The sequence below is a fragment of the Blastomyces dermatitidis genome (genome assembly GCF_000003525.1).
Source record: "Blastomyces dermatitidis ER-3 genomic scaffold supercont1.6, whole genome shotgun sequence".
Classification (NCBI taxonomy): Eukaryota; Fungi; Ascomycota; class Eurotiomycetes; order Onygenales; family Ajellomycetaceae; genus Blastomyces; species Blastomyces dermatitidis.
In genome coordinates, this window is record NW_025544779.1 from 2,421,460 (window position 1) to 2,446,904 (window position 25,445).

The following is a 25,445-nucleotide window of genomic DNA, read 5'->3' on the forward strand; positions in this document are numbered from 1 at the left end:
TACGATCGGCGACACGTGACACGGGTGGAATGGTGGATCCACGGTGTAATCACCGTAAATTAACCCTACGTTCTTCCCGTATGGTTAAAACAGCGTCGAAAATGAGATGCTCTTGAGTGGCTGCACTCCTATCTTACAGACTATACGGAGTAGAGGTATATAACAAAAAGGAGAGAGAGAACAAGACTACAAGTGATAGACATACATTTGCGAAATAAAATGTAACAGGGAGGGAAAAAAATGACATTAATAACAGTGAGAAGTAAAAATAGAAACAATGATAATAATAAGCTGTTATAAAAATACATCAATAGGTACTTTTTGAACAATACTATACTGTGATTTTGCTTCTTTAATCTCCTCCTTGTTGGATATTTCCTGTAGGCGTGCCACGCAGGGATGGAAAGAGTGCGTATGAGCGAGTCACAAATGGGAGTTTGTCTTGACGGCTTTGATTTCGATTGATTCATTGCTTAGTTTGTACCTTGCCTTGCGCTCTAGGGAAGGAAAAGAGCGGAAGAATTCAAATGATATCAGAAGTAGAGAACAACCAAAAGGGGGCTACTGGATTATAAGTATTATTGTATATCAGACTTATAACACGGATTGGGCAACACAAGAATGAAACCAATAAGGGGTAAAAAATCGACGTAGGATCGAGAGCAAGACAAGTAATAAAATAGCAGCATGCTAGAAACTCTCAGGTCTCTAGCATGAGGAAGGTATATAGATTATCTAGACACACGCAACACGCACACATTCCGACTTCATTATCATCTCCGGCCCACCCGCACAGGCGCAGCGCTATCTTCCTTCTCCGCTCGTGGTAGTTGTTCTCGTTTCCGGTTTTGCTATTGTTGCTGTTGCTGACCCACACCCTCGCCTCCAGAATTACTCCTCTTTCCGACGTTCTGCTTCTTCTCGTCCTTTTTCTCCCCCTTCTTTGCCAGCTCATCCTTCTTCAAAATATCTTTGATAGCCTCACCATCCTTCGCCCACTCGTCCCTCGTGTCTTTAAATTGTTCCTGCACAAACTTTGCTCGCTCGGCTTTCTCCTTCTCCTCCGCTTCGCGCGCCTTGCGCTCTCGCTCCATCTCCTCCATGTGCCTGATGTCGTCCAGACTCGGCTCGTAGAGATGCCAGATGGTGTAGTGGGGCAGGCCGACGACGGAGAATTTCATACGCTTAGCCATCTGTTTTCAACGTCAAGAAAGTTAGATGTGGAAAGCAAGAGAAAATTTTTTGTAAAACAATTATATAAACTCACCTTTCCAAACGCCTCGGTCTCCGCATGCTTCTCGAAGCTAAATGCCGGGAAATGGACACCGGAGCGGAATACCCTAGCCTTGGCTAGGATGCTCACGCCACCCACACCATCGAGGTCCATTTCCATATCGGGGTCTCCATAGGGGTCTCTGAGATATGCCAAGTGCGGGCGCCAAGTAGCATACTCCGCATAGCCTTCCACAATGACAGCATCCTCGTCTAGAGAATCCGCCAGGGCCAGTGCGGTCTCTGATTCTTTCCACGAGTTCAAGTCGTAGGGTTGTTCTCCACCAAGCCAATCGGGAAGAGGCCGCCAAACGTCTGCCGTTTAAAAGTCAGTGGCCTGGGAACGATGAATGTATAGACGTATATAAAGGTACGCCCATGGGCCAAACTCACTTGGTACAATAATATCCTTGTTATGCCTCATTAAATCCTCCAAAATAGTGAAAGGCGCAGTTTCCACATCAGCATCTCTCCAATATACCCAACTGTGTGTTGGGCGCAGAGTGGCACTCAACAGCCAATTCCTCGCTTGGGCCATAAGTTTTCTTCGGGACGCCTGTGCAGCAAAGCCATGCCTGCTTTCCACGTCTTGTTTGACCTTCTGTCCAAAATCCTTCTCAATCACGGATATCTCTCCGTAATGCTGTTTAGGGTCTGGATCATCCTGCAATTCCTCAAGCATTTTTGTAAGGGTCTCAAGCGTGTTGTCTTTCGAATCGGAAACGAGAAAGGCGAGATCTATGAGGTGATGTGGATAGGTAAAATTTCGTAGATGGGAAAAGAACACGGGTAGATGTGGCTCCGCGTCTCTAAGGGGTGTGCAGAGGAGGACTCGCTCCTGTCGTTCCCAGCCCCGGGCAGTTCCTTGAAAGTCTGAGAGGTCATAGTATCTGACGGTCTCCGGTTGAAAGTCGTCGACGGAAGAGAAGAGACCAAACGTTATAGTTCCTAATATCGCAGCTCGCCAGGAGGGGAAAATTAAAAGTAAAATAAAGAACGAAAAGCCGCCAAGGACGCATAGCCGTTGTATGAGCTGTTGTCTTCGGCGCAACGCAGAATGTGAGCGTGGTTGAAATCTATTTTGAAGGAGAAAAGGTATGTATTGGAATTAGTCAAACTCGTTCACACAACGCGCCAATCATAACACCTGCCTGCAGTAAGGGAAATGACAAAACGCTTCTCGCCATTTTTGTTGTCTTTCTATAGGCACAGAGAATAACAACGTACCTATGAGGTGATATCGAGAAAGTCCCGCCCTCCCCGCGCGGGTAGGCGGTGTAACCATTCGAGTAGGGAGAATGCCCCTTCATCCCTCCCAAACGAACAGCATGTATGAAAAAGTAATTCCCACAGATAGCAGCTGCCCCAGCCTCGCGGGTTGAACGGGCAGGAGCTGGAAGTCTAGGAACGGCCGGTTGTATATATATATGTGTATATATTATATCAGAGGCCACACACACCCTTGGGTCTGAGAAAATTGTTCCACTACCGGATCTGCGTGGGTTCTCTATTGCGGAGTTGCGCCCACGGCCCAGAGAGAACCAAATTCAAAAAATTAAGAAAAAATTGGATTACTCAAAACCGCTTCCCATAGGGGGTAAATGTGTCTGTCGTATTGGCTGCAGCGAAGGTCAAGAGCGCTGCGGCTTTTAAGAGATAGTTATCTGGGGTAATTGGAGGGTGGTAGAAAGATCAGGTGTATAGCGTCGGGTAACAGCTTTCAGATACCCAGGGTATGTCTAGTCACACGGAAACAGAAAGCATATAGGCGACAAAAGATCGAGAAAAACAACCCGGATCCTCTGCAAGCAACAGTGTGTGCGAGCAGCAACGGTGTCATTTCTTTTGGTTTCGGCACCTGGGCAGATTTCAAGATGAAATCACGGCAGGGGTCTCGGAGTGGAAGTTGATCCGAGCCCGACTGACTGAATTGTTACGTCAGCCAGAGCATACGAGGCTGTGGTTGGCCAGCAGAAAATTAGTAGTCCAACTAGCCAGATAGCGCAATTTTTGAAGAAATACTCCGGAGTTTGTGTCCACTCTGCTAGGTGCTGCTGCAGAAGGGAGCGTCGCTGGTTGGCCTGATGGGACCCTGGGCTGCTCTGAAACATAGTGGTTGTTCTGCTAGCCTCTCAGGGGGCGGCTGCAATCCCGCAGCCACATAACTCTTGTTTCTTCAATGCTATGTTACAACTGCTCAAGAGTCAACATGAATGTCCTTACTATTCAACCGCTCCCTCGCCCCTTTTCAAGACGCAGCTCAACTGAACTTGAAGGAGGGCAAATGTACTTTACGTGAATTGCCCCTGCACAATTCTAGGCAGTTGCATGAACTGTTCTGGCGCCCGTCTTAGTTCTTTGAAAACCTGCAACGTGATTTAATAATAATGGCAATACAGCGGATTATTGATTTTCATTTCGTTTGTACTGTACATGGACAGTACATGTAGTACTTTTTGAGTTTTACAGTTATCCGCGCACCGTAAGCACGGGGGAGTTGGCGCCGGTTGGGAGTGGGATTTGCCGCTATAAGCGTGCTTAACGCCGTTTAGTCTCGCCAGCCAACCTCTAAATTTCAACCTGACCCGCAAGGGGGAAAAAAGGTATGGCTCTGACAAATTTTTGTATGCCCTTATGTGACATTGATTATATGGGACAGCAGAAAGAGATTGATCTGAAGGCAAAGATCTACATGATTGATTATTGAGATAACCATTATTGATAATTCAGAGGCTGTGAGAGCACCATGACACGGTATAAGGAGTCGCAGAATGCAACTAGTGTGGTAGCGTGGTGTCATTTCTGGACTCGAAACTGACAGAGGCTGATTTCAAAGATTTTGAAGCTTCTGGGCGATATGTAACTAGTTAAGGCTAAATCTTTTTAATTATTAATGGAGAACTTCGAAGTCTGCATACTGCTTCGATACTTAATTCAAATACATCTATATTGGCCATATCTTTGAAGCAATCAAGCAATGACTGTTGCATAAATATGGTTCCCATTCGAGCTATACCAGAAGAAAGGGGCGCCGGCCAGGAAGTGAGAAGGTTGTTCGGAACAAACCCCAGTCAAGGGGGAAGGAAATAAACAGAAGGGACAACGTCTCCAAGATAAAACAACCTCTTTTGCCGATAAACAGCTCTAAAATCACCTCAACCCTATCTTTTCTACCGAGGATAAAAAGCATCAAAATAGCTTGTCGAACGTGCGCCCTCCTCAACACTACCACCCGGTATATATATCACCCCTCCTCCATGCCCATGACAGTTCCCCTCGACTCCCACCGCGGAAATCCCATGTCGCGGCTCCGCCATGGGCCCTAATCTCTCCCACACCCGCTTCTCAACATCAAACACCTCCGTCTGGTTAAAAACGCCCGATGCCACCTCCTCATTCCCCTCCCCACCAAACGTATAGATCCGCTTCCCCAACACCGCCGCCGCTAGCCCGGCCCTCGCAGTCGGCATCCGCGCCCTTTCCGCCTCCATCCACCCCCGCTCCACATCATCCATATCAAGCACAAACACCGTATCCTTCAGCACCCTCGCATCCCGCCCGCCAACGACATACAACTTGCTCCCCACCGTAACCCCGCCCGCATGATCACGCGGCGCAGGCATCCGCCGCGCACGCGGAGGAAGACTTATCCACTTCCCCTGCACCGTATCATATGCAGAGACGATATCGAGTGCCCCCTGCTCGCCTCCCCGTACGCCGCCGGCCAGGTATATAACGCCGCTATCGCGGTGGACGCCGACAGCGGCGCTGCCCCTCGCCTCCGCCTGTGGCATGGGCGCCACGGCCGTCCACTTGTCCTGGTGCGGGTCATAGACCCAGCAGTCTGCCACGGTACTGCGGCCCTGGATTGGGGCGCCGAGCACGCCGCCCAGGAGGTAGATTTTGCCGTTGATGCTGGCGGCGTTCGGGTGGTTGAGGGGGATGGGGATGGGGGAGCGGGGTGACCAGGTATTGCTTGGGATATCGTAGAGGAGGACAGCGTCGGTGGTGGCCTCGCCGGCTAGACCGCCGCCGACGGTGATTAGTTGGGTAGGGGAGAGGAGGACGGTGGAGTGTGAGCCTATTGCGAAAGGGAGGGAGGTAAGGGGACGCCAAGTTGTGGCATGCGTGGGGAGCGGAAGGAGTATGAGTAAAAGTACGGCCAGGGGATGCATGGTACCCTTTTTTTCGAGCGCGGTATGAGGGATTCGAGTTGGCGATGGAGGAAATGGCGGAAGTTGTGCCCGTATGTATACAGGCGACTATATGCTCCGTATAGTTACACGGAGTCCGTAAACCCGTTCGACGACTTCAGCTCCAATATTGTCTCGGTTATAGGAGATTTCAGCCCCCACCAATACAGCTCAATGATAGGTGGAAGGCAGCGCACTCCCCCTTCCGTGGAGAGTGTTACACTAGATGTTAGCCAGCCCAAAAAGGCCAGAAATAAGGAAATATGATGGGACCCGTTAACAATCCTGCGTTATGACCATAGGATCGCATTGTGTACAGCTCCGCGAGAATCCATGGGAAGCACCAAAACAGAAGGTTGCCAAGAACATTGGCTACGGGAGAGTAAATGCAAGCATATGGGGAGAAAATGTTGTCGAACATAATAACATTTATATGTCTCCTAGATATCCCATATAGAATATGAGGATAAGCCAGTCAAGTGAAAAAAACTGTATATGTAAATTTCTTTCATTTCAAAACTTCTCGTCTCTGTGTCTATTCTTTTCCTCAGTAGTTCTTTTGCTATAAAAGGGGACACTCGTCGTCTCTTTTTCCCCTATCTATCTCCTATTTAAGTCAATACTATATTTCACTAAAACAGCAAACAGAGACGGACTGACCGACGACCCGACTTACTAGTCAAAAAGAGAAAAAAACAAACAGTCAAACACATCAACCATCAAACCAGTCCAGCTGTCCGCTTATCTCACAGTAGCCCCCTTCAAACTCTTGACCGTACACAGTCCTCCAGACTTCGTAACCAACTTGGCAACTGTACCAGCAGCAGCCGGAGCAGAACTAGCCTCCCCCTCCTTCTCCGCCAACTGCGGCACCTGCGCACTATCAAACGCCACCTCCAACGAATCCGTAGTCGTAAACCCAGGCTGGAACGTCTCCCAGATCTTCTTCTTGGGATTAAGCACCTTCTCAGGCTCCCCGGCGCTCCACCCTTCGAAGAAGACACGCTCGCCCGCGGGGGCATCGGCAGGAGGGCTAACGAGTTCAATGGGGCCAGCATGCGCGTCGTCGCTCTTGGGCGACGCGGCGAGGACCATAGCGGCGGATTTTATGCCGCGCATCGTGACGGGTTTCAGGTTGCAGACGGCGATGATCTTGCGGTTTTGCATCTCCTCTAGCGGGATGAGTCCGTTTAGACCGGAGCAGACGGTGCGGACGGTCAGGCCTGTTTCTTCGTCGACAGATGTGTTTTCCGTCCCTGGGGCGTCACCGCAGTTGATTGTGGAGACGTACAGGGAGTCTGCGTTGGGGTGATTGACGGCACGGAGGATGTGGCCGACACGAAGGTCGATGAGGGAGGGGGAGAGCGGGGCAGCAGGAGCGGCGGGTTGTTTTTGCTGTTTGGGCTGCTTTTGTTTCTTCTCCTTCTTTTCGTGCGGAGGTTCGGCGGCTCCTGTTGCGAGGGGTTCGGATTTATCTTTTCCTTTCCCGCTTTCCGATCGACTGTTGTTATTACTACTGTTGTTCTTCCCACGTCCGACCACGAGGTTCTTCTCAGCACCTCCCTGCCCCGTCGTCTTCTTTTCCTTCTTCTTTTCCTTCTCCTCCTTTGGCGGCTGCACCGGCTTCGGTACAACCTTCACATCATTCACGTCAATCTCAATCTTCTCCTCTGCGGAAATTTTTAATCCAAATAGCGGCGCATTTTGCACGAAGTCGATATACCGCACGATATGGTGATACCCATTCTCACCAGTCCGCTCCTCCGCGCTCCACTTTTCCACCATAGGGGCCATAATAGCATACACCGCGACATCTGCGACGGACGGCTTTGTACCCAGCAGCGTTGTGCGGGTAGCTAAATGCTTGTTAAGTCTCGTCAGGAACTCCTCAGATAGGGCAGCAGTGTCGGCCTTGGCTAGTATCTCGGTGGCTGAGGCAGTGTTTACTAGCCATTGGACCATTTCCGCCTGTTCGGCATCGCCGTAGGTGTAGGAAGGGAAGATCTCGGGGGAGATCTTTTGCAGGTCGAGATCGATAGAGGTGGAGGGGACGGCGCTGGGAAAGGAGCGATGTAGGAGGGAGAGGAGAGAGGCCGTGGGAGCGGAAGCGGTGGTCATGTTTGCGGTCGTGCTCGTTGGCTGCAAGGAGGAGTTGGGGAAGGTGACTTGTGTTGGTCTACTCAGCAAAGAGTAAGAGTGATACGAGACTGAGGTAGAAGATAGTTGTTTCTTTGAGAGAAAGAATAGCGGGGTGCGTTGCGGCCTGACACTGAGAGCGAGCGGTTGCGGGGCTGCAGACTGCCGCAGGAAACGGACTAACGTGGGCAGCTTCACCTTGACGGCTGCTAGTTTCGTCCCAGACGCGAATAAGTTATGCTGTTATAATATCAGGAAAAGAAAGGAAAATTAGCTATTTGACGAAAATAAATAGAAAGAAAGAAAGACAGAGAAAAAAGAAGACTTCGTATCTCGCAGCGTAGCTGGGGGAGGTTGGAAAGGTTTGGTCAAATTGACTTTGGGTAGAAAAAAAAGTAGTTAGGGTGAGTCAGAGATTATGTAATCTTTGCTTTGGGGGTTTCGAAGGGGGTAAACTACGCAGCGTAGAAAAGGGGCACGAAGGAATTTGGGGCGAGGTTAACTACTGTAGAACTTGAATACAACAGACCATTGTGATTGCTCCAGTTCCTACCGGCAAATTGTGGTGCAAAGGTTATGGTTGGAGTTTTAAAAAAGAGTTGGTTCATCACTGAGGTCCGTACGGGCAGATTAGAACGGTTGGGTTAGATATCATCAAGCTGAAGAGTTGAGAAGTTGGAATAACGAAAAGTAAAAAAGCGCCTAGGGATTTAGAGAGTTAGTTATAGCGTTCCCCTGAAGCGAGAAGGTTGGCCACTAAACCATGCGCCGAGTAGGGGGGGCGATAGTTGGTTGATGATGCAAACGTTAGGAGCACATTCTAGGCCCTACTCTACTCCGTAGTTTATCTACAATTCCAACTCATGAATGATGCTACCTATCAAAAATTCAGGCATAGATTCTTCAATAAGTACCGAGTACAGCTTGTATTTACAAAGAACCGAAACTCTCTCAACTCTTCTTCACCCATAATTGAGGTATATGAACAAATTCTAGAGACACAAATGGAAACAGGAAAAAGATTGCGCCGCAGAAATCACACGTATGTGGATACAATCAAGAAGTACGTTTGTGATGTGGGATAAAAAATTACAATGTTGTCTGGGGTGATCGTACTACTAGTTCCTCTCTTCCTTTTTCCCACTGACGCCGGCAATGGCAGAAGGCGGATGAAGGGCATAACTAGACACGTAATATACCTATTTTAAGGTATGTATGCTCTGCTGTATGTCACCTGTATATCATATCTTCTTAAAATATGTGGATAAAAATAAATGATACAGTTTCGCCCTTTCTTGGTTGCTTTTCTCTTCTTCTATTTGAGGTTTTCTTTTCTACCTCTTAAGAATGTGCTGCTATTCGAAGCTTAGGTCCTCGCAGGTCGAATGCAACGAACAACGCTTTGAACCATATGTCTCCCCAGATTTGCAGGCTGGAGCCTTGGTTGGATTGTATACCCCCGAAGCAGACTGGTTATAAAAGATGGTCGTTAGCATCAGTTGAGAATAAAAAATGAGGCCCGTGAACACAAGGATCCGTAGTAAAAATCGAAAAGAAGAAGGCTTTCTTTCATGATACATGATAAGGGAAGATGTAAACACTTACGCTGAGTGTTGGTGGAGGTATCAGTCCCCACTGTAGCGAAATTCACCAAACTACCCGGTACCCTTGCCAGATGTGTATCCCCTATAGATACCCACAAGTCCGGCAGCTTCGAGCTACAGGGATAAATAAACCCACCGGCATTCACGGACATCTCCGCCCCTTCGACCTTCGCATAATACGCCTCCACAATCTCCTGATTCACCAGCATCAGCGTCGTTCCCGTATCCGCGATCGCAGTGGTCACGCCGCTCGAGATAGTACTAATGCTAGCATCATCGCCAACCTTAAACATGCTCGATTTGATTTCCCAAAAGCCCCGTGAGTTGTCCACGGCGACATCAATCATGTCACCGGAGAACTTAGTCTTGTCAATTGTGCCAAATTCATAGCTGCCAGGTGCCTGAGCTTTGAGCTGGGCAGTGAAGACGGGTTCTTCGAGATCGGGCGCAATACTCTCGAGGAAGGTGGCTTGCTTTTCTGGCCTCATGGTATTAATTTTTGTAAAGGCTAGGCCAACGAGGCCGTCGGAGGCTTCTTCCCTGATGAATGACTCGGAGATCTCGCTTGGGAGGCCGAAAGCTTGGTTTCGAACGGTCGCGCCACCGATGTCGATTGTGTCCCTGCCAACTCCGCCCCGTGCGAAGGAGGAGTCTCCATAAGTGATATTGAAGGTAGCGCCTTCGAGCAGCTGGAATGAATCGGATTTTGCGGGATCGAAAACTGAGTGTCCGACAGATACACTTGGTTCAAGTCTCGTGTTGAATACCCATCTATAGACAAATAAAATAAAAAATGTATATATATATCAGCTCATAACCCCATGTAAATGCAATTTTCTCTCTCTGTTTGTGGCATCACGATTCTCCATTCTTGGAGGCCACAGTATAAACGTACGTGTCTGACGAGCCAGTATCAAAGTTCATCACAAACTCCTGACCCCCGATTGTCACAGGGGCCAGGTACAAAACATCATTTTGCGCCGGCACATTGGTGACAGCGCCATTCTCATCTGGATCGTCTGCCTTGTTTACAGCCTGACGATCTGCTGCAGTTGGGTAAATGTTGACATCCAACGACCCAAAGTTGATGTCTGTAGCGATGATGCCAAACTTGGCGTATGCCTTCTTGATCGCAGAGAAACCATTAGGTACATAATCTGCCCGACGTATCCGATCGACTTTGAATGTTCGTTTCTTCAGCTGTGATCGTTGTGTGGGGGCCCCTAGCACGGCGGAGGAAGAGAGGAGGTATAGGTACAGTAGGGCCTGTATCCACTGCATCTTGCCCGTTTTGTATGGAAGGGGAGATATGACCACGAAAAGGAGATGGAGGAGAGGAATGGCTCAGGCCAACGAGATTGAAAGAATGGAAGATATGGACGATATTCACATTAATGTAAATCGTGTCCAGGCACAATGACGCGAAGGAAGGTAAATAAGGAAATGTGCACCGCACACAAACACACACTGAAGGGGTATATAATGTATGAATGTGTGCACGCTCTCTGCACAACAAACAACAAACAGTGGAGCAAATAATATGAAAACTATGACACCCTGCAAGTCACAGAGAGGGGCAGTCTTAATGGGAAAATGGAAGAGCAGGATAATTGAGGTGTTGGAATCATGAAGGGAATATTGAGAGAGACACAGAGAGAGACAGTGGATTGCCTCAGAAAGGAAGAAATAACCTTGTACAATATGAAGGAGAGCTAAAAAGACAAAGTGACAGAGCGAAAGCCAAGGAAACAGGAGGCTTTGATCAGGAATATTGTCCAAAAGCTATAAAGAAAGAAGAGAAAGAAAATAATACTTTTGAAATAAACCCGCCCAACCCCTCCCAGAGATATACCCATAAATAATATGATATCCCCTCTCCAGAAAAAAGCCGGAGAATATCCCCCAAAGTCTTTATTTATATGGATCTTCCCGAGCCGCCACACCCTGGCGCCAACAGCATGGATAACACCAGCAGAAAAGCCTCAGCCCGGTGCTATTAAGGCGTTGTCCTCGCATTACTTCCACATAAAACAACCAACATGGCCTTGCAAGTGCCCACACTTGTCTGACACGGTGCTAGCCAGGCCTTCTCGCGACGCCAGGGGCTGTTTGGCTTGAGAAACGTTAACCGCCTTGCTCTATTGGCCGGTCCTCTTCCGCTTGTTCTTCATCGTCCAGCGCTGATATCCCCGTCCAGGAGGCATCATATTTAATATCCCAGCCATTCAGGTGCGAAGAAAGGCACATTAGCAACTTGCCTCCTTGTCCTATCTGGCTCGGCTGGGCGCATGATTTGCCTCTCACCGGAGGCTCCATGTTTGTGTTGTTGAATAATGGAGCGGGAATGAGAAATAAAGGGACGTTAATAAGAGAGTCGTTGTGGCGCGTTGGTGGCTGGTGACAACTGAACAAAAAGTAATCTTGAAAGTTTTGCGCCTGGGGATAACCCCTCACCATGCAGAGCCTGAACAGCACACAGTGTATGTTACCTCCGGTTGCGGCTTCCAATGAGCATCCTGAGCCGGTTGGGTGGAGTCTTGTCCAAAACAGTGAGCGATTGAAACAACTCTCCTTGAACGATACTGGCGGGCAAATCAAGAGGCGTCAAGTCAAAGCAGTGCACCCATCCTGAGACGCCATACCCAGCCCCTCACTGTTTCATAGTCAGGCTCTCAAACAATGCCATTCTTATGTTCAAAGCGAGCGCTTGAATCCCTCGGACTTAGCAATATTAAATTGCCAGCGGAATTCCGAATGAGTTTCATTTCAACATCCAGCTCTTCCTCAAGGTTGATGTATCCATGCTTACTTCCAAGGTTACGAAGACTAAGTTGCTCCTGCTCGCCCCAGCAGGATTTGGAGGTAAAATTAAGCGATTTCTGACCTCCAAAATCTCCTGTACTTCTTCTGAAGAACCAAGGTGAAGTTCTCCATGGCGTGATGCATACTATGGAACAACAACGCGCTCACAGTCGGCGAGCGACTTGCAGGGCCGGCTACTTACGCCATACTCTGCTATCTATGCCCATCTAGATCATGCATAAACATTGTTGTAGGATGTGGTAGGAGGGAAGTCTCCCCGCTGCCACAAGGGGTTAGGTATACAGATCGTGGATACGGTCTTTTCACATTCCCCGATTACGTATAGCTAACGGGGCTACTTTCTAACAATAAAATGGGTATATCTTTCTGTATTAGAGTGTAGTGTGCTGGATTTATTCGATTCATTGTCCCTGTCGTGTTATAATACAATACATCGAAATGGGAGGGGAGAGAGACGACTTCTCAGGTGTACATATTTCCCAAACGCCATGCTGCTGTTGCAAATGCCCTAGGTATCATTATGTTGATTCCCCAAAAAACGCCACCTTCAGATTCCCAAAATGCAATGCGCTACGCCTTATCCCGAAAAGCAAGCCATGCGAGGAAAGAACGTAAAAAATAATTAATTCTAAATTTGCCCAGCATCAGGAAGAACCTCATCAGGATCTTCCCCGATAAACTTCCCAATGCTCCTCACCACCTTTCTCAAGGCAGCAGACGCAGGGCTATCTGGGAAGTTATCCATGAAACTCTCCCCGAAATCGCAGGCCATCCCCACCCTCGGGTCCAGCGGCACAGCGCCCAAGAACGGAATACCCATCTCCTTCGCCAGCCTCGCGCCACCACCTGTCGTAGCACGGAAGATCTGGGACTCATGCGTACACTTGGGGCACACAAAGCCAGACATATTTTCGACGAGCCCCAGTATGCGGATCCCAGCCTTCCGGCAGAAGTCAATCTCTTTCCTGACATCCAACAACGACATCTCCTGCGGCGTGGTAACCACCACCGCCCCGTCCACGCCCGATTCCTTCAGGAAGGAGTTCACCGACAGATGCTCATCCGACGTGCCCGGCGGCGTATCAACGATCAGATAATCCATCTCCCCCCACTCAACGTCCTTCAGAAACTGCTTGATGAGCCCGTTCTTCTTCGGACCCCGCCAGATCACCGCATCGTCGCGGTTCGGTAACATGAACTGCACGCTCATCACGGACAGGTTATCCGACACCCACACGGGATTCCAGCCCGCGTTGGTGATGTGGATCGTCTCCGCTTCAACGCCCATCATCTTCGGTATCGACGGCCCGCAGATATCGGTGTCCATGATGCCGACCGTCGATGCGGGGTTGGATGCGAAGGCCTGCGCGAGCAGCGAGGAGAAGGTGGATTTGCCCACGCCGCCTTTTCCAGAAAGAACGAGGATTTTATGTCGTATTGAGGAGAGGCGGGCGGTTATTACTGGGATGTCGGGGTCGGGGCCTTTAGGCGCGGCGGCACAGATGGCCTGGTTCGGACAGCCGTTGCATGCATCGCTTTTGCCTGCTTGTTCGGATTCAGGCCCCGGGCAGTGTTCTAGAGTGAAGGATTTGTGTTAGGGTGGGACGGTATGGAGCCTTTAGAGAAAGGGGTTTTATTTTACCAACGTACCTGGTTCAGGGGCGACGAGTTTGGGAGCTGCTTTGGATAATGCGTTGAGTGCGGGGGCTGGCTCCTGCATCAATGGAGCCATGTTTATCGTTCTCAAGGTAGCCCAGTGATTTCGTTTGTGCTTGTTCGTTTTATATAGAGAGGGTAATGGGTTCTCTTTAGAAAATAAACACAGCTGGATTATGCTTGTGGCTTGTTCTGATTGATGTCTGGCAGATGATGCCGCAGTCAGCTTTAAGTTATTATATTTGTCGCTGCCAGGAACTTTTTTTTGGTGGCGGAGAAGCATAGGAGGGGCATTACTAATCCACATGGCCTGTGCTCCGGCTCAAGTTCCGAGCGCGGAGTCATGCAAATACCAAAATTACGGCACACAGCATCATATCATGAAATAATACGCAGCGTAGATATGCATTCCAGAACCCTGATTTGTCGGATGCAATTCCTCCTGAATGGGTGCACCTAAGTTTTGAGTCATAACCATGCCAAACGCGCTCACTAATGGGAGGTAGTGAGATGCGCTTGGTACGATTATTGTGTAGTGTTCATTCGCCTTTTGCTTTGCCTTGTTCTGTGCTGACTGGGATCTGTACGGAAGGTGATATCTCCTAGAAAGATATAAGCTTCTGTCGATTTCCAGAGTAAATATCAGTAGCTCTGTACAGTGATGGTTACCTCATGAAGTTCGAGAAACCTTAGCATGAGAAAAAAGATATCATGCTGCTTGACTCCCCTGAAAGCGACGCTAGAAACCCATCCATCATGCCTTCGCAGCTTATCGTGCCTTCCTGCGTATTTATCAAAAGCGACTGGGTCTCTCAAGCTATCATTCAGCTGGAGGCACAGCAAATCACGAGCCGTCCGAACTCAATAAGCTGCAACCGGATAAACCATGAAGCTGCAAGCCCTAACAGCAAAGACCAGCGCAGTGCCTGTGCTCAACTCGTAGCTCCCTGTTTGAAACACGACCGGGTACTCCGTACCGGGTTCTAATTTGCCTTTTTTTCTCTATTCCGTCCTAGAGCCTTGAGCTATGACGCGCTTGATTGTTGAGGTTGAGAGGCTTTCACATGCTGGCCCCAGAGGAGGACCATCGGGTGACGACTCTGACGAGAGTCTTCTGGCGGCTTGATTTCTCCCTCCGTCCACTGCGTCCAGTCGGGCTGTTGGCTGCTGGATCCCGCCAGTAGCGCGAGAAAACTAAACTGCCACTAATGCAGAACGACAGCCAGTCAGTGCAACTCAAGGGATGTTCAATTGGATCATTATTGGCTCACCATCTGTCCCTGGCGCTGGCAGGCAAGAAAAATCCACACAAAGTTACAGACAGAAAATCCACAAGCATAATTCCTATCCTCTCCGATCTTGTGTAAATCCTGATCAATGGGTGATATTTTGACTTTCATGCCAGCATCATTTAACACCAGCGCTCTGGGGGCTTTGAGACGATGAATTGCCGTCCCCGAAATGCTTGGATAGGGCCTGTAGAGTAGGATCCAGTTAAGCGAGGAGTTTTGACTGACATCATTTCTCTGCTTGTCAGCAGCCTCGAACGTGATTCGTTCCTGTATAAGTAGAACTCGCACAGGCATCGTTGTGCTCTCCACACTACTAGAAAACGGGGTGGAACACATCTCATGAGTTTGTCGAATCAGAGGCTATTCTGTTACTGGGAACTCCCAACATACCCAGCAATAGCAGAATTCGACGATAATTTGCTTCGTCCTCTGTTATCCTCGCGAGACAGGGTTTGTCGTGGTTGTGGTTGTTGACACTGTTGTTGTTCTACTGCTATCGACTCCCCCCATCGCAGCGGGGCGTGAACATAAGTTGACCAGCTAAATACACCTTCCAACACCAGTTGGAGACCCGAAGCACCACTCTTTTTTTCCCACGACAACGCTCACGACCCTCCCAACCAACGACTTTGTGCCTCAACGCTTCCGAGTCAATTCAACTTGACTTCTTCGCTCACCTCTCGCGGGTTGACGCTTCTGCACCGTTGCTCCCGCCTTGACGACGACGGACTACCGCTTCAACTATGAGTGAACAGGCGACCTCGTCAGGACTTGAATCCCGTTCGAACGGGCTTCGTGAACGGAATTTGCAAGCATCAAAATCTGCCGCTGACAGGGATGTGGCTTCACAGTCTCTAGAGGACAAGCTACAGGTTGAAGAAGGGGAGGCGGATACAGAGAAGAAGACTTTTGGCAGAACCCCAGATGGCACAGGTAAGCTCCCTCGCTTCCAAGTCTCGCTGAATGATTATGACCAAGTGGAAGATATTCCATAAATACCACGGAAATAGACTGTGCCTGAGCCTTTAGAGCCCCTGCGATGTGGCTAGTGACATTTCACATTGATCTGCCCCGGACAAATAAAAAATCTTGGAGCTATTTCACGGCAAAAACGAACCATATATGGCTTGCTAATGCTAAATGACATCAAACTACAGTCTTCACCGTGCCTCCCACCCGTGATATGGTATCGCAGCTACTTTCCCCTTCAGAACCAAAGAACATATCCGATATCTTCGTTCTCGCTATTCTCGGCTGCCATATCCTTCTCCTATGGTTTCTTCCCTCCTCGTTCCGGGTCGCAGCTTTTGCCGTGATATTCCTGTTCTGGCGTGCTTCTTACAATATCGGGATAGGATGGCTCCTACACATGCAATCAAACGGCCGGACATTGGTCTGTTGGGCGAAAAAGTCAAACATCTTCGTGAACCCATCCACCGGCCAAAACCCCCATCCGACCTTGTACAAGTTGCTCAAGTGGGAATTGGAAACAAAAATATCGGAACAGTACTCTTTCGAGGAAGCCCCCACAGAATATAACACCTGGCTTGTATTTAGACGTGTTGTCGACCTGATTCTGATGTGTGACTTTACTTCATACTGCCTGTTCGCAATCGCCTGCGGTGGTCGCCCTACTGGAGAAAGTTTCATCATGCTGGCTTTGAGATGGATTACCGGGATGAGCTTGGTGCTCTTTAATCTCTGGGTCAAGTTGGACGCTCATCGGGTAGTCAAGGACTTTGCATGGTACTGGGGAGATTTCTTTTATCTCATCGATCAGGATCTCACTTTCGACGGTGTTTTTGAAATGGCCCCCCATCCTATGTATTCGGTCGGCTACGCGGGATATTACGGTATCTCCTTGATGGCAGCTAGTTATAAAATCCTCTTTATTTCCATCCTGGCACATGCCGCTCAGTTTGCGTTCCTCGTTCTAGTCGAAAATCCCCATATCGAGAAAACATACAATGCTCCCCCGCCTCGAAAGAGAGTTGCCGACACAGATACGAAGCCACAAGAGGACGAAAACTCGCATGAAGGTTCAGTCGTCAGCGACACCCTTAGCTCGGCACCAGTCATCCCTCCCTTGCAACCTTCGTCGATGCATAGCCTTTTAGGGCTTCACAATATCGACCTGTATCGGAGTACGGACCAATCCGTGCTCTTAGCCCAGGTGCTCTTCTTTGCCCTCACAACTCTGACTCCATCGACTCCTGTGTATCAATTTTGCTTCGTCCTTAACGCTGCCCTATGGAGGATCTGGTATTCCGTGGGTATTGGTTACATACTCAATCGCCAATCAAACTGCAAAATGTGGACAAGACACTTCGTGAAGTATGGAGAAAGCAACCATGAAGCTTGGCGACAATGGAAAGGCACATATCATTTGAGCATGACCATGACATATGCGAGCTTCATCGCTGCTGCCTGGAAGATGTACTCCTTTCCACAGGACTGGCGGTACGGACTTGTTCTCTTAAGGCATATCCTAGGGGCAAGCTTGATCGCCCTCCAAATTTGGACATCTACTAGCATTTACGAATCCCTTGGCGAGTTTGGATGGTTTTTTGGAGATTTCTTCTTCGATGAGTTCCCCAAACTTACCTATAGTGGAATTTACCGGTTCTTGAATAATCCGGAGCGCGTCCTTGGTTTAGCAGGTGTATGGGGTGCAGTTTTGATCACTAGTACCAAATCCGTCGTTTTCCTTGCACTACTAAGCCATACATTAACTCTTGCATTCATCCAACTGGTCGAGCGCCCCCATATGCAAAAACTCTATGGGCAGAGCCTACGACGAGATGCGGGTCTCGTTAGGAGTCTGAAGCGTTCATTGCCTCCCTCTCTTAAGCAAATTCATGGCAGTGTGGACAAAATACTCGATGACTCATTTGAATTTATTGAAGAGTTCATAGAAGCTGCCCGGCCTAAACTTGCCGCTGGTGTTCAGACTTTCGTGAAAGATACTTCTGCCTTGTTTCAGAAGTACCCGGCACGAGTCACTATTTCTCGCCTTGAACCGGACCTGGCTGGTTATGATCTGAAAGACTATTCTATTACATTAGAAGGAACCCAACCTTCTCGGCCAGCACAATTTGAAAGAGCCAGTGATAAGGAAGGCGAAAGAGCACGATCTATGCCATACAGGAGGGGTGAGCAGGAAAACCTCATGTTCGAATACGGTGCTCCGATTAAAGTCAAATGGACCGCGCCATTGAACCACAGCAAGAAGGATTGGGTTGGTCTCTACATGGTTACCGATAATACCTCGCGGGAAGTCACACGAGTATCTTCTCAGGGCCGATGGATCGCCACCAATCAAGCTTCTTTCGATTCTGAGACATGCGAGCAAGGGCTGATCTCGAGTGACATTGTTTTGAAAAGCTCTCGTGATGATGGTGAACCGAGAGATGTTGCATCTGGAGAAATGGTTTTCTCGGGCGATAAACTATGGTGGACTCAAGGTGTCTTCGAATTTAGATACCATCACAACGGCAAGCATAATGTCATGGCTGTATCACGCCCTTTTGAAATCTGCATCGGAAGATTCGACGAGGATGACATTGAAGTCGATAACTACGGGCTTGTCAGGGCTGCTGTCGAAGCAGCTCTCCTCCCTGTTGTCCAAAATTGTTTCGACAGAGACCCAGAAATCGCTCCGCAGACTGTCGAAGAACATTATGGTTGCCTAGTTGACAGGGATGGGAAGTACTCAAAGAGGGTGGTCTTTGCCGTTCATCACATGTAAGAGATCTAATAGTTGGGGAATTCCGGCTGAGCAGCTCAACGTCAATACTAACGTACGATTCAGGTTCGGTATCGAATTTGCCCCTGAAGTTGTCCGGGCCGATGGAAATATCCGAAACTTGGCATGGCGGATATGCAACGCCAAGAAAGTTCTGGTATGTATTCTTACCTTCAGGAACCCTTTGGTGGCTGTCGCACATTCCTTCTTGTTCAAATTTTCGTACAACTAAGAGGACTGACGAGTATCTACCAATTTAGGCTCCATATAGTATGTCACGCTCCAACGGAGCCTCGACACCAACGGCGGCACATGAGGAGGATTAGGCCCTTACTGGTCCTAATGAATGATAAATAACGATGAAGATGAATCTCATGGATATTTTTTGTCCTCTGCGTCTTCACTTACCATATATACTAAAACGCTGTTCTTTCGCGACGATACTATATCGTCGATATACCGGAGTCAATCTGTCCTACTGCATGCCCCAAGCAGAACAACGAGAGCCTAAGGGCACTAAAGGACAAAATAGTTAATAGAAGAAAGAGGGGTGACTTTATTTAGACTTGTGTGGGCGGAAGCAACATTTTTATCCATCTTCGGCTACTGATCGGCGCCGCTATTACTTTCTTTCAGTCATTGCTTTCCCAGCAAACACGAAACCACTGGATTGTGTGGTTATTATATTTGGTTTTAGAAAGGGGGATGGAGTTTTCTTCTGGCAGAGTGGTCGAGGGTCTTTGGTTCTAACCATTTTATAAACTTATGCGCCATCTCACATGCATGTATATACACACATACAGGCGCAGCGCAGAACATAATAGGAACGAAAAATCAGCTTGGTATATACAGAGTACATAGTTTACGCATAGATATGAAACGGTGACGCGAATTTATACGATATTATGATGAAATATATAATTCAGCGTCAAAAACGGACTAGAATGAACAATATGGAAGCTTATTTAGTAATAGAATCACAACGCCCTGTATAAACCCAGAACCTCCCAGTCAGCTACTGATTATCGACGATATACCAATGAGTTCAAATCAATCTCCGAGCACTGGCGTAACAATGATCAAAAAGCTGAGAAGAACTAAAAATGACAGGCGGCAAAAACGAGGGGATTTCGGGGATGTGATATATTCAGCAAAGCCATGAACTCATCCCTTCTCCCATCCCGACACCATCCTCAGGAAAAAGAACGGACCCAAGACGAGCCGTTCCCCCAAGAGATGATCGGACGAGCAAATCAATAAAGGAAAATAAAAAAAAAGAGGGGGACAAGAGGAAAAGCCAAAGAAAAATAAGAATGGTGGGTAAGGTTTTTTACCACCCGGCCCCCCCAAAAAAACCTCTTCGATAAAACACCAACAAAGCTCCACAACCGATCATTCCTCTTCCTTTTTACCCATTTTCGTCGAACAGCTCCAGTTGTATACGAGAGACGTCAACGGAAAGTAAATGAAAAAGGAAAAAGTCCGGTATAGGGAGAGTGGGGAGATGCGGAAGAGTAGCTCGTTTTTCTTCTTCTGCTTCTTCTTTCCTTCCTGCGTTCTTTTTCCTTTCCTTCATGAAAGAAGGGTGCTCCGTAAGGAGACTCGTGGAATGGATTGACTTATTGTCATCATGAAGTTTTGGTCTGGTTGGGAGTGGGCTGATGCAAGGGGTTTTTTTCAAAGGGAGATAGATACTAACATTGAGAGTGATAGATGGGGAGATACTGCTATGTTAGTTCACTCGCCGTGGAATGAGATCAAAGAAGACTATCTGAAATATCCCAAAGGCTTGTTAGCTAGATTCTTGAAAATTTCATGCAAAGAACAAGTTTTGACGGATTGGCATATGGATCAGGATCGTTATTTTTGGTAAATGTTTTTTCTTCAATGATTTTGCAGAAGCAGAACTGAATAGAAGGTTTCTCATCATAGTAAAGGTGTAGGTTAGATCAAAGGGTGGGGGAAATATTTTATACCTTTTTCAGCCCTTCGCTCTTGACGGTTAATCAACTACCCCCTTGATAGACATGCTCAAACACACAACAAAAGTGAATCCTATTTCTTGACATGCTATTAGCGCAGTCCACAAAGAAACTCAATAAGAATAGTGGTATGGGTACAGAGAAGTGTCAGATGGTAGTGCATGTTGTTCATATGGCTCACGGAAGAATCTCCGAACAAAGTTTTGGAAGGTTTTCCTCCTGTAGATGTTGGATGGAACAAATTGGAAATGGGACAGAGACTTACTATACGAAATAACAATATCATCCCTTGGCTACGCTCTCACCACATAGTCATCTTTGCTTCATCTAGCACAGAGTAGCTAATAGTGATGCTGGTGTGGAATTTCTGAAAGGTGCAAGGGAAAAAGAGAAGAAAGGATGGGGAGACGAAGAAAAATCAATAACTCAGAGTGCGGAGCTAAGCGGCGTCGGTTAAATATTGCTCCGTCAGACTGTCAAACAGTGCAAACACCTACATTTGATATTTTGAATTTCAAAGCCGACGATGAAGAGGAAGGCCAGAAGAAATAGCTTCCATTGTTCCCACTAGATTGGATTTTAATCTTTTCATACTTGCTTTGATTGACTGGGAGATTTATCATGGCTGATAAGAGACGAATAAATGGACCTCCTGGGAGCACACGACCACCAGTGTTTGCGTCATCGTTACTTTCCTCCGACGGCCAACGTTCAGTCGCTCTCGAGCGCCCCATACGTACTAGAAAACCAGACGAACTGAGAAAAATATGTAAGTTTATTACAAACGTCATGAAGCTGATGGATATGAGCTAATTATTTTCGCACAAATAGTTTTAAAGACGGGTCTGATCCCATCCGCTTCTGGGTCCGCATACCTTGAATTTCAGCCCTCCGCAATCCTCCACCGGTCGAAATCGAAAACGCTCATTCCCCCATCCTCCTCTCTAAAACTCACTTGTTCTGTCCATGGACCAAAGCCTCTCCCCCGCTCAGCACCATTCTCCCCCAACCTCCTCCTCTCCACACATGTGAAATTCGCACCATTTGCATCCCGACGAAGGAGGGGTTATATCCGGGATGTCAATGAGAGGGATCTTGGCGTACACCTCGAAACTGCTTTGAGGGGAGTTATAATAGGGGAAAGATGGCCAAAGAGCGGGCTGGATATCACAGTGACGGTACTAGAGGGGGAAGACGACCGTTGGTGGGGCGATGTTCTGTCCTCCGGCCCACTGGGAGGTATAGATGGTTGGGGTTTGATGAATGTTCTCGCGGGTTGCATCACCGTCGCCTCAGCAGCAATTGCTGACGCTCGGATAGATTGCATGGATCTTATTACTGGCGGAATTGCTGCTTTTGTGGAGAACCCGGACGTTGACACTTCAGAGAGAGCAAATACCTCGTCCAAGAAAGGCCGTGGCCAGTCGCTAGTATTGGATCCGGACCCGTCCGAACACCAAGTAATTGTGTCCGCCTGTGTTGTGGGATACATGCCATCCCGCGACGAGATTACCGAACTATGGCTCAAGGGCGACACCTCAAATATATCCGCTGGGTTGCAGAGTCCATCCGCAAGTCATGAAGCGCTAATAGATGCAGCTGTTGACGCGGCGCGGGGAGCACAGGCCGTTCTTGCGGAAGCTGTTAGAGAGTCAGCGGAGCGTTTTGCTATACACGCAGGCAAAAAGCTAGCTTTGTCTGCCCCGGATACAGAAGATGTTGAAATGAAGTTATAGAAAGGATTTGTAATGACTTTACGATCCGTTCGTCCCTGTACAATGGACAAGTTTATTCTTCATGTGTTTGCCATAATGCACATTCACAACTGGCTATATCCTAGCCAATGACTATTTATTTAAGCCCTATATACTCCCTTTCCTATCTTGTTACAAAAACAGGGTATTTCTTTATCATCAATGCTGAGGACAGTGTATGATCAGAGGAACAAACTCAGATATATACAGATACCCAGGCTAGCTGCAGTGCATTGCTGCACTTGTTTTGTTATGCTAGTTACTCAATTACTACCTAACACTAATCGTTCTGTGTTCTTGTTCTGTCCACTCACCTCCGGTTCTGTAGATACCCATCTTTTCCATCCTTGCGTTTTCGCCCCTCACTCCCCTTCACTCCAGCCCATACCACCTTTCTTTCATCTTCATCATTCTCCGATTCTGTTTTCCTCAACCAATTCAAGATTCATCAATATCTACTGGAGCACCTCTATTTTAAGCTAGCCCCCTACTACAAATTAAGGGGCTTTGTAAGATATCCATTGGGAATCACCACACCAGCCTTGTGCTCACGAGAGACATTGTTCAGGTATGCCTTCCAAAACCCAGGCCGATGTGAACCTCTGGTTCTTATATACCTGTCTTCAAAAGTCTGACTACAAGACGGTGAGTCTCCGTTTTCTCTCCCTATGTATCCCCTATGGCATTCCTAGGCGATGGCAACATTTCGAATTTCGAATTTCCCTTTTCCCATCTACTATGCTTAAAAAAATTGCTTTCTTATATAGGTTGGTTATTAATAGGAGAGTGCATGGTACAGATCGATTTCAACGCCGTGGGAGAGGCGACCAGCCTGAACCCTCCTGCTGCTCGCATGCGCTTTTCCCGTCTCAAGAAAGCAATCGAAACTGGTACAACCAATTCCATCATGTCCACTGAAAGGCCCTGTCAATATATTGGCATCGTTGGGAAGTCGAAACAACAGGGCAAACCTTGTCAGAGGAAATCGAAAGGGAGCATTGTTAAGAAAGAAAACCAGATGCAGAATTCGGGTTATCCAATAGATAAACCAATAAAGGCGGATACAGAAATGGGGATGGAATCCTATCCGATGATCTATGATCAGCAAGGGATAAGGCGGAGTTGCTCCAGTGGTCAACATGAAGCAGACGATGGAGATACAGATGACGATATTCCATTGGCCACCAAACGGAAAGCAGCTCAAGATAGGGAAGCCAACAAGAGGCAGAAACAAAGGAGCGTCTCATGTCCCGCGGGAATCAAGGATGAGCCGACTTCTAACGATACAAACCATGCTGAAACTCATGGCTCGAACAATACAGTTCCAAACGAAGAACTGATAGCATTGGACAGCATACCCTCAATAGACGCGTGTAAACAAATCCCATACAGCCACAGGTACACCACCACTAACATGAGCATGACGCTTGCTCCTCCGGTTCTTACCACGACCCTTCAGGACATGACACCCAGGTACATTTCAGCCTTCACCAACGCCGACAGCAACAACAGCAGCAGCAACAACAACAACAACAACAACAACAACAACAACAACAACAACAACAACAACAACAACAACAACAACAACAACCACAACCAGTTTACGAGCAGAGCTCCACAACAACATGGCTTTTCCTATGACCCATATTGGAGTTCATGGCCGTCCACAGTCTCCCAAATGACCCATCCGCGAGATCCTTACGCTTCCCGAAACCTATCAGCCCGTACATCCGGCTACGTCCGCTCCCCCGCCATTGGCCAAAATAGCTCCATTCCCCCTTGGACAAAATACCGGATTCCGAACATCACCATCACCGACACGGATCCATACGGGGTACGCAATCCGCTGTGCCCTGGCAGCACCAATGCGCTGGACAAGGTCCATATGGCCATTAATGAAGCACTCTTCAGTCCGGGCTCTAAGGCGTTTGACGGCAGCTATGCCGGCACCATAGAGACAAACGATGTTTCCAGACGACTAGATAACGACTGGGGTGGTGATAGTGGGGGGAATTAGATTCTGAATCTTTGGGAGTTTACCCCGTCTTCTTGTTCTGCTGCCTTGTTTTAAGTGACTGTTGCGATTTGTTGCAATTTTTCTTTCCTTCTTCCAATTATAGGGTGAGAGGTTAACCGAAACTTGGAAGGCGATGCAACCCCGGATTTGTAAGGAGTAGATGGAGCGAACGTGAAGAAAGAGGAAAAGAATAGTTATTTCCAGCCGAAATAATCTTATAGCTCTAGTCCTCGTGCTTGGGGCTTCGAAAAGCTCTTGTCATTTTTCGCTAAGCCAGTCAGTCAAGGGACGGAGAATGAGACTCCTAGCTTCCTCATTCTCATGGATTGATCGCGCTTTGATCTCCCAAGCATGGAACTCCTTTTGTCAAATGTTCACAGGCATCGCGTGTAAAATTTCCAATTGAGATACAAATGGCGCATGGTAATGGCACCGTTAGTACGTTCATCTTTTCAATGGGACTCATTCCCAGAGGTCCTGTCCTAAGCACCTCTTCCAAATTACAGGTATCATTATCCATAATTCTCCCATAACTGGCAAACACTTCTGTCGGCACTTGAGGTCTCATTAGCCTTGAAGTAGGGTTTAATGATTCAGGCTTACTTAGTGATACATGCGTCCCAGTTTGCAATGGATAAACCCAACTCTCTTTGCAATGATGCATTGGATTGTTGACGCGCCTGCAGGAATGGCTAGGTGATGTACTCTTTTATCCAAGAGATTGTGTATTCGGTCCGGGGCACTAGCTATGGAGGAATCCAATGGGAGCTAAACATAAATAAATGAACAGAAACACAAGGCAGTCACTGTTCAGTCCAGATTGAGATTGTGGAAATAGATACAAAAATAATTATTTGATCAATCACCTTGCACAGCACATGGGATCCTTGTCCACCCTAAATATAAGTTAAAAACAAAGACGCAAAGCCGGGCAGGGGTCATTAGCAATGTAAAGATCATGCGCGAATGTG

The 25,445-nt window shown here is 47.9% G+C and overlaps 9 protein-coding genes across 9 annotated transcripts; 3 read left to right on the plus strand and 6 right to left on the minus strand.

The window, feature by feature from the left end:
- Nucleotides 1–96: 96 nt before the first annotated feature.
- On the minus strand, nt 97–3,712 carry BDCG_06171 (mannan polymerase II complex ANP1 subunit). The gene is made up of 4 exons (XM_045421900.1): nt 2,500–3,712; nt 1,666–2,348; nt 1,268–1,587; nt 97–1,193 (listed from the first exon to the last, which is right to left on the minus strand). Exons 1-4 carry the CDS (start codon nt 2,580–2,582, stop codon nt 852–854), a joined length of 1,428 nt encoding a protein of 475 aa, XP_045277661.1. The 5' UTR covers nt 2,583–3,712; the 3' UTR covers nt 97–851.
- A 730-nt stretch (nt 3,713–4,442) lies between these two features.
- BDCG_06172 (kelch repeat-containing protein) lies at nt 4,443–5,447 on the minus strand (the record flags this gene model as incomplete). The annotated part of the gene is made up of 1 exon (XM_045421901.1): nt 4,443–5,447. The coding sequence occupies one exon, from the start codon at nt 5,445–5,447 to the stop codon at nt 4,443–4,445; it is 1,005 nt and encodes a 334-aa protein (XP_045277662.1).
- A 759-nt stretch (nt 5,448–6,206) lies between these two features.
- BDCG_06173 (tRNA-binding protein) lies at nt 6,207–7,583 on the minus strand (the record flags this gene model as incomplete). The annotated part of the gene is made up of 1 exon (XM_045421902.1): nt 6,207–7,583. The coding sequence occupies one exon, from the start codon at nt 7,581–7,583 to the stop codon at nt 6,207–6,209; it is 1,377 nt and encodes a 458-aa protein (XP_045277663.1).
- Nucleotides 7,584–8,475: 892 nt separating this feature from the next.
- On the minus strand, nt 8,476–11,907 carry BDCG_06174 (aspergillopepsin I). Its single transcript, XM_045421903.1, has 3 exons — nt 10,101–11,907; nt 9,207–9,976; nt 8,476–9,070 (listed from the first exon to the last, which is right to left on the minus strand). Exons 1-3 carry the CDS (start codon nt 10,484–10,486, stop codon nt 8,943–8,945), a joined length of 1,284 nt encoding a protein of 427 aa, XP_045277664.1. The 5' UTR covers nt 10,487–11,907; the 3' UTR covers nt 8,476–8,942.
- A 749-nt stretch (nt 11,908–12,656) lies between these two features.
- On the minus strand, nt 12,657–13,760 carry BDCG_06176 (cytosolic Fe-S cluster assembly factor NBP35; the record flags this gene model as incomplete). The annotated part of the gene is made up of 2 exons (XM_045421904.1): nt 12,657–13,603; nt 13,679–13,760. 2 exons carry the CDS (start codon nt 13,758–13,760, stop codon nt 12,657–12,659), a joined length of 1,029 nt encoding a protein of 342 aa, XP_045277665.1.
- A 691-nt stretch (nt 13,761–14,451) lies between these two features.
- BDCG_06178 (phosphatidylethanolamine N-methyltransferase) lies at nt 14,452–20,757 on the plus strand. Its single transcript, XM_045421906.1, has 4 exons — nt 14,452–15,909; nt 16,134–18,720; nt 18,788–18,878; nt 18,982–20,757. Exons 1-4 carry the CDS (start codon nt 15,720–15,722, stop codon nt 19,045–19,047), a joined length of 2,934 nt encoding a protein of 977 aa, XP_045277667.1. The 5' UTR covers nt 14,452–15,719; the 3' UTR covers nt 19,048–20,757.
- Nucleotides 14,710–15,270, minus strand: BDCG_06177 (uncharacterized protein; the record flags this gene model as incomplete). The annotated part of the gene is made up of 2 exons (XM_045421905.1): nt 14,710–14,889; nt 14,956–15,270. The coding sequence occupies 2 exons, from the start codon at nt 15,268–15,270 to the stop codon at nt 14,710–14,712; spliced, it is 495 nt and encodes a 164-aa protein (XP_045277666.1).
- A 567-nt stretch (nt 20,758–21,324) lies between the features above and the next one.
- BDCG_06179 (3' exoribonuclease) lies at nt 21,325–22,439 on the plus strand (the record flags this gene model as incomplete). Its single annotated transcript, XM_045421907.1, has 2 exons — nt 21,325–21,472; nt 21,535–22,439. 2 exons carry the CDS (start codon nt 21,325–21,327, stop codon nt 22,437–22,439), a joined length of 1,053 nt encoding a protein of 350 aa, XP_045277668.1.
- A 588-nt stretch (nt 22,440–23,027) lies between these two features.
- Nucleotides 23,028–25,407, plus strand: BDCG_06180 (uncharacterized protein; the record flags this gene model as incomplete). Its single annotated transcript, XM_045421908.1, has 2 exons — nt 23,028–23,102; nt 23,257–25,407. The coding sequence occupies 2 exons, from the start codon at nt 23,028–23,030 to the stop codon at nt 24,472–24,474; spliced, it is 1,293 nt and encodes a 430-aa protein (XP_045277669.1). The 3' UTR covers nt 24,475–25,407.
- Nucleotides 25,408–25,445: the final 38 nt, after the last annotated feature.